Below are 13,463 nucleotides of genomic sequence, written 5' to 3' on the forward strand. Positions count from 1 at the left end.
CGGATCGGATCGTACTCGCGCTCGCACATATACATGCATAGTAATGATGATGTCACTACGTAGCTAAAAAATTTACACGTAAGTGACGTAACGTCGTTTGTAAACTCGCTCCCACTGTCCATACGTGCAGGCCACTCATGGGTGCACCCATGAGTGGCCTGGCGCACGGCCGGGTGGGCCGTTTTCATTTTCCTGGGTCCGATCCCGCGGGAAAAAGTCTGCACAAAACTGTGTTGGTGAAGATGATGACGACAATGGCAGTTGGGGGAGAAATTTGGCAATTGTTTTGGCCTTTCTCGCGGCCTGTCTTCGCTCCTTTGCCTTTGCAGCAATGGAAGATGATGAGTTCAATGTTGTGCTTTGACGCCGAGTAGAAAATGTGAATCGCAAACGCCATCTTGGCCTTTATGTATGGAAGAAACTGCTCTCCCCGATTTGCTGGTTTCGCCGACTGGCATCGAGAAGTAGACGAGCTGCGCTTTCCAAGAGCCGCGGACACCAAGCTCTCATGGCGGATCTTAGTAAGTACATATTGTTGTGTAGTGAGATGATAATGGTTTGAGCATTCCTGCCTGGAATAACCGATGGCACTAATTGGAATCTCAAAATTGTTTTTTTAGTATTTTTACGAGCACAAGTGTTGCCTTGTTGAAAATGGCACAACAAGAAGAAAGAAGCATCCAAAGGAATACGATGTCATAAACGAGAGAGCTTGGAAGCTCAGGGCCCTACGCTATGCTTTTAATGTAAAAAGGCCAGAAAATCCGATTTTATGGAGATAAAAAGGAAAAGAAGGAGCAAACCGAAAGCGGATGAAGTGAGAGAAAAATAACAATCCGCAATACTTTTGCCTAGCTCATATTAGGGCTAGGCGGATAATGCTCGCCGAAATCACTCATTCTGCTTTTCGGTCTGCTCAATATTCTGCTCATGAAAGTGCATTTTCTGCTGAAATTTCTGCTGAAATCCAGTTATGTAAAAATACACTTGGCACACATAATTGGGTTCAGGATCTAAAAAGATGAGTCATGTGAAATACTAGACAAGGCATTCTAGTCTTTATGATCAGTTCTCACCAAGTATATTTGGACTGACTGCGTTAGCCAGAGGAAATGGCTGTGCTGAAGGCTGGGGAAATATCACACAAAGAGGTAAATGGGGCTGCTAAAAGGCAATAACGTATGGACAACAACACAAGACATTCTAGTTTTTATGATCTGTTCTCACCAATGGACGGATTATACTGCCGTAGCTTCCGGGAAACTTCATTGTCAACCCTGGCAGCATGATTTGATTTGAATCTTTTCACACAGCGGGCTTTTTCACCGAAGGTCGAAAATCGCTGCAACTGGGCCATATTATGTAGATCTACGACTCGTAGACTTCTGCCAGTGGCCTGCCATTCAAGGCTGCTACCTTCCGCAAAGTAACAGTTCCGGCCACATTTGGTGGATGGATGGACTGCGTGTCGAAGAACGCGGCAAATCTGCTGCAAAATCAGAACGTCGCACGCCAATTCCGTGGTAACTGTCATTTGACATGGCAGAGAATGCTTTTTCAGCCCCCGTTCTGCCGAAATATGCTCGACCCCCCAAACAGGCGTTTTCTGCCGAAAATTCTGCCGGCATTATCCGCCAAGCCCTAGCTCATATTCATACTGATTGAAACGTTTTTGCAATACAACGATGTAGCCAATCAACGGAAAAAACATTTCCATCAATTCTAGTAACATGTACAATGAGGTAGGCAAAAAATGTCCTGATGTCTGTCCTGACGTTTCCTGTGACCGGCGCTGACTCTGCCGATCACAGGCGTTCTGGCCTCGACGGGATCTCTCTTCCAACTTTTCCTGTGACCGGCGCTGAATCGCCCGTTCACGCTTATTTTGGAGTTGACAAGATGTCTGTCCTGACGTTTCCTGTGACTGGCGCTGACTCTGCCGATCACGGGCGTTCTGGACTCGACGGGATCTCTCTTCCGACGTTTCCTGTGACCGGCGGTGAATCGCCCGTTCACGCTTATTTTGGAGTCGATTCTGCGTCTGTCCTGACGTTTCCTGGGACCGCTCTGACTCTGCCGATCACGGGTGTTCTGGAGTCGACAGGATCTCTCTTCCGACGTTTCCTGTGACCGGCACTGAATCGCCCGTTCACGCTTATTTTGGAGACGACGGGATCTCTCTTCCAAAGTATGTTTTTGCTGACGCATCCTATCACCTATTCCGCAACTAGCGTCCATTCTAATTTTATTCCCGTAGCTATGCAGAAGACGTTACTTCAGTAACGTCTGGCGCTAGCCAGGGTCCACACAGCTTTAATTTGGTGTTTGTTTGTTTGTTTGTGTCACGCCTGGCGCTATCCCGTATCTGTCCCGTACCGTACCGTACCAGCCAAGACAGCTGGCCACAATATATTTTGGTTTGTTTGTGCCATCGGCATGCCAGACGCTATCCCGTACCTGTCCCGTACCATCAAGAATACGGTACAATCAAGAGAATGAGTATATATGCGGAGTGTATCGGGGTAATGCATTCAGTGCAGTAACATTTTGTGTGGATTTGTGTGCGAGGCCGAGATCCCACTAGCAGGCTGGCTGGGCCGCCTGTCGACCAGCCCGGGAATCGCATGTAGGCCGATAGCATAATAATTATAACGTATATAGATGTATAGCAGGGATTCGTATTATGTAAACGACTCAGTGCTGTCTAGGGAGATTTTCTTGAAAGAAATACGAAGTAGGAAGATGAAGAAATGCAATTAGAATGGACGTTAGTTGCCGAATATGTGACATGATGCGTCAGCTAAAACAACCTTTGGAAGAGAGATCCCGTCGTCTCCAAAATAATCCTGAACGGGCGAGTCAGCGCCAGTCACAGGAAACGTCGGAAGAGAGATCCCGTCGACTCCAGAACGTCCGTGATTGGCAGAGTCAGCGCCGGTAACAGGAAACGTCGGAAGAGAGATCCCGTCGACTCCAGAACATTCGTGATCGGCAGAGTCAGCCCCGGTCACAGGAAACGGCAGGACAGACATCGCGTCGACTCCAGAACGCCCGTGATCGGCAGAGTCAGCGCCGGTCACTAGGGGTGTGCGGATAATGCTCGAAAAGGTGGCAGATTCTGTTCGAAAAGCAGTGAAATTGGCAGAACCATACAAACCTATGGCGGGCAATTACTCGAATTCTGCTCCATTTCTTTATCCACATACCAAACATGCAGGAAACTTACCAAAAAAGTACCGAATTTGCCAATTTTTCTGCCGGCATTATCCGCAAATGCCTACCGTTCACAGGAAACGTAACAAAAAAATTAAAAATTAAAAATATACAAAAAATATTAACGCCGTAGCAACAGACGTTACTTCAGTATCGTTTGGCGCTAGCCAGGGTTCACACGGCTTTGGCACGTCACATGCATGATGAGCAAGCAAAAAAGCATAGCGTAGGGCCCTGAGCTTCCAAGCTCTCTCGTTTCCTCCTCGTCTCCCTATTCATTTTCTTTGCAAATCTCCCTCTACATCAGGGAGTCGTAAACATAATACGACGAATATTGTGGCCAGCTGTTTGTGGCCAGCTGTTATGTACAATCCTGTAGAACCTTTGTAGTCACAGATACGGGACAGATACGGTAGCTCTAGACGTGACACAAACACACAAACAAACACCAAATCACAGATACGGGACAGATACGGTAGCTCCAGGCGTGACACAAACACACAAACACCAAATTAAAGCTGTGTGGACCCTGGCTAGCGCCAGACGTTACTGAAGTAACGTCTTCTGCATAGCTACGGGAATAAATGTATTCTCTTCCCGTTTAGTGTGCCTGTGCTTAGGATGGTACTGTTGAGGAATCCGAAAGTGCGAAATTTGTATGTGTTTATACTCTGTATATTGTAGAATTTGCATGATATTTTAGTGGGTTTGGACTTGTAGTTGTATTCTCTTGAGATGTACCCTCGTTGCTGCTGCTGCATGGCTGCGGATGGACATGCTGGCCTTAATTGCCATGAAAGCTTCTCTTGGTGTCATTGTAATAATATATTCTTTGTCGATATTATCGATTGAAACGAACCGAATGCTGTCTCGTTTCATGTACGCCGCTGACGCAGATCCACTGCATTTATATTTTGGTGGCTGAACCAAGAGTCCATAGCCCCAAGAGCATGCAACTTTGCACGAGGGGTCTGAAGGGGCTTGCTGCCCACATTACGTAGCGACAAACTGGGGTATGTATGCTGGGGCAGTGCGTCAACGATCTGCTGTGGTTTCCAGATTCAAAGCGCGCTTTTTCTCATAAGAGCCTTATGAAGCTTTGTGTGCATGGTGTATCGCATGCAGACACTGCCCCGGACCTGCTGTGTTTCTGTGTGTAACCGATCCACCAGGGGTTAATAATCCGGGTTACGTCTTCTTGGCAGAACTACCGGCAGTGATGCCCAGCCATGCCAACATTCTAAAGCGCGATGCATGATATCACTTCTGCGACGTGATGCGCGACGATGCGATTGAGAAATTTTTCTGCAAATTGTTGCAGTGAGTGCTGCTTCACTGGAACCAAAATATGGTTCAAGTGAAGCAGCACCCACTGCAATTATACTAATAGGGACAACCAAATCCACTTCCATGGAATTCAGTGTATTATCTGTATAACATTGGAAAAGTGTAGTATATATAAAGAGCGGAGCACTTTTTTCCATTGAATTACTTTCTGTGTTTCATGCATTATTCCTACTGTCGTTAAAAACTTAAAATACTGCCTTATCTTGTGCGATCTGTGTGTCTTCTCAGGTGGATCGTGCTCCAACGCGTCTTGGCATTGTGTGAGAACAGCACGAAGAGGACCTTGGGTATTAACGCGTCTTGGCATTGTGTGAGAACAGCACGAAGAGGACCTTGGGTATTAACGCGTCTTGGCATTGTGTGAGAACAGCACGAAGAGGACCTTGGGTATTGCAGCCTTTCCGCAGAAGGAGAATGACTCGCTTCTTTGTGCTAGTGTGCAAACATCCATGTGTTCTCCCAATACTGCTGTTAGCTCAGCCAGAGGATTATCGCAGATCTGAGTGTGACAAGCGATCAGCTGTACTAGCTTTGTCGTGAATGCTTGCACTGCTGTCAACTATTATCCATTCTAGCTGTGCCTCGTAGCACTTCTTGCAAAAGACATCATTCTATGGTATTGTCATGCTCTTACTTGGAGCTGCTGAGACCGTTTCATAGTGGGAACACTTCATCTGTGCCTGTTTGTCCAAAAACTGTCTTTACGTACATGTCCTGCAATACCGCCTATATTGGCTCGGCGTGCACTTTTGAGCTCGTCCGCTACGTTCCGTTTCATACACTTCTGTAGTAACGCAATGAAGATTCTCATTGACACTCCTTTACACGGCCAGCGTATGTGGATATTAATCTGTAGGTGGCTGCTATTTGGGTTTTTGTCTTTCGCCGTTCACTATTTTACCAAAATAATATTCCAATATTCTGCATTTGTCGGATGTGTGCACTGGTGTCCAGACGAGTTGCTTGGCATAACTCGCAGACGGAAATGCACACACACCCAGGGTGTAGCTGAGTGGCATTATTACACCGTCCTGATGTGTTCATTGTGAGTGCTACATGCTTCCAGCTGTCCTCCATATACATGTAAATAGCGAGAAAAACAGAGGTTAGAAAATTGGTCGGCGTGGTGTTATTTGGTCTTGGACACCGGCGAGAGACCACATACTAAAAGACTAAGGCTTGTTCTTCTGGATGTTGTAGTAGGTGTTACTACGCGTGCCTGGAATACTTGATGGCACTACACTAAAGTCCTGCGTAAAGAAAAATTCAAATTTCGACAGTCGGAGAAGACGTGATGCTGCATGGTACAGAAGCACCCCGCGAGAAAACGTTCGAAACTGAGGATAGAAGTTTGCCTTATCCGGCGATGGACGGCGTGTCAGGTCTGAACTCGAACGAAAAAGGGCCTTGTAAGGCCCACCTTGCAATGACTAGAAACTAACAATTCTCAAGAAATAGCTCAAAAAGTTCAAAGTCCACTGACTCTGGAAAATAAAAAACACGGATAGAGTGCGATATTTTGAATCTGGCGCACGGACTGTGTCCCAGTACTGGTGGTGTTATTGTAGTGGATAATTAATTATAGCGTAACTTACTTACTAACTTACTTGTAGCTCTCTGGTCCTCTTTTCTTCTCATAGATTAATCCTTGGCTCTCCACCCGAGTCTAAATTTATTTCTCCTCTGCATTTACTTTTGTTCTGCAGTTTTAAATAAGAATATGCAGAAAATAGTAGAGATTGGGGAGGGGTCGTGATTCTATCACTATCCAGACCCTTCAAAATCTGCGTCTAAAAAGGAAGATTGATATGCTGTAACGGCAACGCTTTTTATACCATGTTACAAATCTGAAGTGGAATAGTCAAATGAACATTTCTCCATAAACTGATAACCATCTGCAACCAATTAGGGAAGGTCTGAAGAGAGCTATGTTCTTTACGCTTACAACGAGGGGAGACTCTTCCTCAAGGTGTGTGCACTCTACTAGATGGGCCTGGCCCGAAAACTTGGATAGAATATTCATTTACTTTACTTGGAAGAACTTGTACTCGAGAGACTGTTTTTGGGTACTAGTAGCGGTGTATAATAATGTGAAAAATGAAGGGAGACAAGTTAAAAATTCATACACATAACAGTGCAATACACACACTCCCCATCAACACCACTTCGAAATCCAATCACAGTGTACTGAATTGTGGATGGTCAATCCACTGGCTCAGTTTCAGCAACCACATGATGCTACTACCAGCCCAGATACTTGGGAACAGAAAGGACCACTGGCACACACACTCTCTTTCTCTCTCTTAAATACCTAACACACAGAGTCAAAGCTGGAAGCACCAGAACTTAGAGTCAAAGTAGACATCCATGGCACAAAGGAGTTCTACTTATGCTTGCATCTCCTTGGTCTCGTCCACAACATCAAGTCCCATTCTCCACGCTTGACGGATAATCATGCCACAAATCTCTTCCAACGACTGCATTTCCATCTGTATATTGTTCTTCTGCTTGATTCTGGCAATCTCATATATTTGCTTGATATTGACGCGACCCACGATTTCATGAGACGCTCTTGCAGCTCCTTTCTCAATCCCAGCAGCGTTCTTCAAAAACCACGCCGTTATTGGTTGGCGTGTAACCATTTTGAAGCTGCGATCCGAGTAGACGTCTATATCAGTTGGAATTGGAGCTCCATCGATAAAGTGGCTCGTTCTCTCATTGAATTCTTTGCAAAACTTTCCTAAGTTCACTCCCTTCTGTCCGAGTGCAGGTCCCAACGGAGGCGCTGGGGCGGCCTGGTTAGCAGGAATAGTTATGCGAAATGTATTGATAAGCTTCACAGCTTTTTTTCCTGACTTCGACATTGTGCCTGGTATTCAGCCGAGATACAATGCCATGACTGAAATACAGAATTATTATGTCAAGAAAACCTGCGCTTCAAACAAGTGATAATAAAAATTCACAAAATAATTTTGTCATTCCTGTGTTTTTTCAGGTCATGACGTCAATCGATCAGGGAGACCGGATATCGCGGATCAGCTCGAGATCACAGGCGAGGTATATTATGCTCCGCAGGCCGCGAAAGAGAGCCCGTTACCTGGACCCCTACTCGCGCGGGTAGAGCGAAACTGAGCACCCTGGGATGCGAGCAGCTTTTTAGTACTCCCGGGTCCAAAATCTCACCACCAGGCCGGGATGATCAAAACGTCTGCCGGGTCTGCAGCCTACAAACGTGGATCTGCCGACACTGTGCTGTCGACGACATGTCCGGCAAGGCACCTCCTTGCGTGAAAGCAAGGAACGCTTTTTTTTTAGAAAGGAAGCTTCTTCTCCAAAATTTAAAATTTTTGAAAATTATTCCTTCTGAAAATATCATCGCGTTCTTGACCTCGAAGCTGACTGCTGAATGCGATTAGGAAAGAAGATTCCTGAAGATACACCAGACTGATTCTGGCAAGCCGTCTGTCGTCTAGATATGCAGTTGTTCGTCATGCATGGTCAGCAATCTTCCTCGTTCGTCCTTTCGTTTTCCTGACCACGATGATGACAAGCAGCTCTCATGCTCAGGTTAGTACTGTACTTGTATGTCTGGGCACACAACACATCTGAGATTCACCCACTGACGTTATCGAACTGAAGAATGCAGCAAGGGTTCCTCGGATTCTCTTGATTTCGGAACAAATTTCCTTCACTTTCACCCTCTCAGTCTCTTCCCCATGCCCTCCATGCATGCACAATCGAGTTTGCATTTCAAATGTTGTTTTTACTTTGGCAGTGCGTTCGATAACGTTAGGACAGTCTAAGTTAGGTGTTCTTCTCTTCAGGCTTATTGGACGTGTACAAATTCTAAAAAAATAGCTTCCATATGCTAAACGCAGATCCCTGTGAATACGGTTCTGCTGGGCAATGATGTTTACACCAATCTACACTCTATGCTGTCACAGCATCCACAACTGATCCTCTCTCTCTGAATTAACTATTTGATAAAGCCAATCTTTAAATCGCTGTTGCATAGGATCTCGGGTGGGAAGAAGCGATGAATCGATACATGGCATTGTGAAGAAAAGAAGAACAAATTCACATTGCACGTGAGACTCGGTTAGAAAGACTGAGTTTCTGCATTCATAAGAATGTCACACCCCGGGGATCATGATAAAGAAAACATATGTCGTGAAAATGACTGAAAGAACCAAAGAAGTATTTGATCTTCCAGCCAGCTTAGCCTGGTACTACCATACTAGCAGTGCTACCAAGTACCAGCCCTCCATATTTTCTGTATTTGTACGGAAAATCACTCCTTGTGCGCACTACAGAAATTGAGCAAATGGTATAGAAAATCGGAGAGGATCAATCAGCTGTGTAGAAGCATTGCAAGTGTAAGCTGAGTGATGAATAGTCTTGTACCAAAGCGAGTGCATGCCGTACCACAACAACATGTACATGTAGCACAAAAATAATAATGTCGTGAGTGCAAGTCACACATGTTTTACACAACCAAATGCAGCCACCGACATGCATGTGCGTGTCAAAAAACATTACAGTGCAAGTATGCATGCAATGTACACGGCAGTACGCAAAACACTGCAAGATACGGAAAATCAGAAGTCTGAGTACGCAAAACAGACTCAATTGGTGGGCAGCTCTGTACTGGCCTGTACGGAGGGAGTGAATCTCAATGTGTGCAATGCACGCACTTTGGCCGACAGTGAAAACTATGCAAGTCGTGTTGGTTTGCAGGATGAATGTGAGTCCTTTTAGACAAGCGCCTTAGTGGAGTAGCCCACCGAAAGAAGAGTACTTGACACCGCGAAGTGGAGTCTGCGCATACAACAGTGAGGGGGTAAAATTAGCTATGACTGATTCTACATGTGTTCTGCATGTGTGTCACATTACACTAGCAGATAGGCACACCTGTTGTTCCAAAAAGATGCTTATGTCAGTGTCTGAATATGTCGTGTACCAGGTAATATTGTTGCCAGGATCTCACGGTGAGAGTCAGACTTGAATATGGTATCAATAGATTATCAATATCATACATCACCATGTACCACCCAAAGTATAATAGCCGAAGGACCCGTTTGTGTGGTGGTGTATGATTTCGTGAGCAAGATGAAGTGGCTACAGATGTGTCTTATATAACACCCTAAGAAAAGATCATCAATTCTGGGGAAAGTGATTCTGGTAGCATGTTGTATCCAGTGTGGCATGACAAAGACTCCCTCGATTTAGCCTGTGGAGAATCCGTAAATACATAAATACAATACATACAGGCATCGCAACCTTCGGATTATATGCTCTTTTGCTTGCCTCCTGGAGTGTGGTTGTACCTTGGTTCACTGTATTAGAATAATAGTAGACTTTGTTTTTCGAATTCGTTTCTATAACATTAGGTTTCTTTCTGTTGCTGCTATGTCTTTTCATGTGTTTTACAGGATTGCCATCTGTTGATGAATACCACTCTGAGGCACTCTCACGAGCGAAGGTGTTTGAGAATCCATGTCGGAATGATGGTCATGTTGGCCTAAAGGTGCATTACATTGCCGATACTCGCCACCTCCACCCTGGAACATGTTCAATTTCTGTTTCTCGTATGGAAGGACCGAACAGGTTGTTTTCCTGTCTCAGTGGACCACTCAAGACTGAACAGCACTGATGGAAGAAGATTTGCCGTGAATCTCGTTCACATAAATTGTTGGGGATCGTCTGAAGCATATTCAAGCGAGGTACAGTCGGGCTTGATGACTGATCAAAGCCCTCGGGCTTTGATCAGCCATCAAGCCCTCTGTACCTCGCTTGATTATCAGCCTATGCCCACGGTCGAAACAAACCCTGTAGTCCTGACAGGTGCCGAAAAGGTGGACAAAGCGATATTCTATGTAGGAAACGTCCACATGGGCTGCAGTGCCGACTCCATCAAGGATTGGTGCCAAGAGCGTGCAGTGGATGTGCTCAACTGCACCATCTTGGAATCCCGCACCTTCGGAACAGCTTACGCCAGAGTGACATTCCCAGCCTCAGCTACGGAAAAGGTACTGGGTGACGGATTCTGGCCTGCAACTATCCAGCACACCGTAAGAAAGTGGCGGTTTGCAGATTCAAATACGAACAAACCAGGTAAAACCTCCACGTCGTCAGAATGATGGCTTCCGCACCGCTGAGCGCCCGGGCCTTCCCATATTTTCCTAAGACTCAACATAATATCACTATTGTTACGATTAATTGTCGCTCCGTGTCGAACAAAATCCCTGAACTCCATGCATTGTGTCGATCCAACACACCGACTATCCTATGTCTGACAGAAACCTGGCTCTGCCCGATACATATGCTCAGTGTACCCGGTTATACGTGCTTCCGTCGAGATAGGCCAATACCAGCAAACCAAAGGGCCCAGTTCCGAGGTTATGGTGGTGTTGCCATCCTTGTACGAGATGGGACATTTTTGCATGCAGCCCAGCGCTCAGACCTTGACTCTCCCCAATGCGAAAACATATGGGTTGAGCTTGGACTTCCTGCAGACCTGGGTGCTAATCCTATACTCATTGGCTGTCAGTATCGCCCTCCTTCGCAATCCCTACCTGAACTTACCTCATTTTGTGACATGATGACGGATACCCTACGGGCTGTAGACCTCTCATCCGTTGATATATTCCTCACTGGTGACTACAATGCTCACAACTCTGACTGGTGGAGCGGTGACGCTACATCACGCGCTGGAAAGGAACTTTCGCATATATTCTCCAGCTTCGGTCTCTCCCAGCTGGTAGATTTTCCCACTCACACCTCTCCTAACGGAACCCTGTCGTGCCTAGACTTGCTCGCTACCAATCGTCCTCAATCAGTATTCTCTGTCGACGATGCTGCCCCGCTTGGTGCGTCCGACCATTCACAGGTAGTTACCACCCTTTTCTACAGAACTGTAACCCGAACGCCTGCAAAGGAAGTACCATGCTATCCTGCCCGTAGTTCCCCAGCCACTCCATACAATTTTGCGCAAGTGCCACCTTCTGTCTGGGTAGCAGTAAATATGTATCTTTCCTCGCTCAACTGGTATGATCTCATGCACACACCAGATGTCGACGACGCATTAGCCAGATTCTCCTCTTCCTTGAATGATGCATTTTCCCACTACCTGTCGCCTTATCGGAAAATCTCTTCCTCCACCCAGCGAGCTGTATCTAGGAAATATCCTCCGTGGGTTAATCGAGATTTAGTACTTGCCATTAAGTTGAAGTACGAACTCTACAGCCGATATAGGAAGTTCCCAACCCCAGCTAACCAGTCTGCCTTCAAAGTTCAGCGTAACAGAGTACGCAACTTATCTCGAACTCTTCACCGTGACTATTTGGCATCTATACAGGCCAGCATGGCGTCAGGTAACCTTAACATGTACCAGTTTGTTCGTTCTCAGCGGAATCGTCAGCAGGATCGTGGCCTTCCTCACCTCATTGATGAAGGCGGTCATCCAGTTTCTGGCAGTTTCGACAAGGCTACAGTCCTCAACCAGCAGTTCGCCTCCGTTGCTGTGCCGGATGATCCGTCGTTATCACTTCCAGCTCTTCGTGCCCACAGCCAACTTCATGAAACATTTGTTCAGGTCATCACCACAACTGCGGATGTTAGAAAGGCTATCGCCCGACTAAAGTCTCGCCGCAGTCCTGGCTTGGACACCATTACGAATGATGTCCTGAAGAAACTTGCCCCGTCGATATCGTACCCCCTCTGCCGTATTTTTAATGTGTCCTTTTCGACTGGTAAATTTCCAGCAGCATGGAAACTCGCGAAGGTTGTTCCGGTTTACAAGAGCAAAGGCTCCAAGTCACAAGCCAGCAATTACCGTCCTATCTCCTTGTTGTCCTGTGTATCAAAACTATGTGAGCGATTATTCTTTGATAAGCTTTATGCTCATGTGTCGCCGGTCCTTGCCCCAGTCCAATCTGGTTTTCGACGAGGAGACTCAACCACCATGCAGCTGACACGCCTTGTGCAGGACATTGTGGCCCTTCGTCATGATCACCAACATGTTGGTATGTGTTTTTTCGACCTAGCAAAGGCGTTTGACACGGTATGGTTCCGTGGACTCCTAGCTAAATTATCTGCGATGTACAATGTTTCCGGAGCGTCTCTGGCGTGGATTACGGACTACCTAACAGATAGAACGCAATCAGTGTCAGTCGAAGGGGTACTCTCAGACCCACTGCCTGTGAAGTCGGGAGTCCCCCAGGGATCTATACTGGGGCCTCTACTATTCTTGTTGTATATAAACGATCTACCTGACTCTATAGATGGTTTGTCACTATTTGCTGATGACACAGCCCTCATTCAGTTTGACGCCGACATTGCAAACCTGTGTACGAAGCTTCAGAATGGAATCAATGTTGTTCATAAATGGATGTTGTCATGGCGTCTGAAACCCAATATCTTGAAAACAGAAATAGTCTTTCTCCCTCAACTAGACCACCCTCCCACATTTACCCTTCCCGGACTTGATTCGGCTATTAACATTAATATTGTAGATACGCACAGGCATTTGGGTGTTGTATTTGACTCGCAATTGTCCTGGAATTCTCACGTAGATTTTGTATGCAACAAAGTTAGCAAATCTGTAGGTTGCCTGATGTCTCACTGCTCCCACTTGTCCCCCGAATGTATTCGTCTCTTTTATAAATGCTACCTCCTTCCTATCTTTCTGTACGGCGCCACTGCTTGGCATTCCCTGCTTAGTAAATCTGCTGTACAGACACTAGAAATATATCATAAACGTGTGTTGAAAATTATTTTTCGTAAACCCTCTCTTTTTCCCTCTACTGATCTATATAGTTTGGCCTCCACCAGCCCCATCTCTATCCTGTCGCAGAGACAGTCATGCGTTCTGGTCCATCGTATTAAACTCAACATTGTCCCTG

General features: G+C 46.0%; 1 protein-coding gene and 1 long non-coding RNA gene across 2 annotated transcripts; one reads left to right on the forward strand and one right to left on the reverse strand.

Annotated features, from left to right (window-relative positions):
- The first annotated feature begins 135 nt into the window (after positions 1-135).
- Positions 136-5,486, forward strand: LOC135823684 (uncharacterized). Its single transcript, XR_010554729.1, has 2 exons — positions 136-521; positions 4,789-5,486. It is a non-coding gene; the product is annotated as an uncharacterized LOC135823684 (long non-coding RNA).
- A 1,461-nt stretch (positions 5,487-6,947) lies between these two features.
- LOC135830736 (large ribosomal subunit protein uL11-like) lies at positions 6,948-7,424 on the reverse strand. The gene has a single exon (XM_065342985.1). It carries the CDS (start codon positions 7,422-7,424, stop codon positions 6,948-6,950), a length of 477 nt encoding a protein of 158 aa, XP_065199057.1.
- Positions 7,425-13,463: the final 6,039 nt, after the last annotated feature.

Source organism: Sycon ciliatum, chromosome 1 (genome assembly GCF_964019385.1).
Source record: "Sycon ciliatum chromosome 1, ocSycCili1.1, whole genome shotgun sequence".
Taxonomy (NCBI): Eukaryota; Metazoa; Porifera; class Calcarea; order Leucosolenida; family Sycettidae; genus Sycon; species Sycon ciliatum.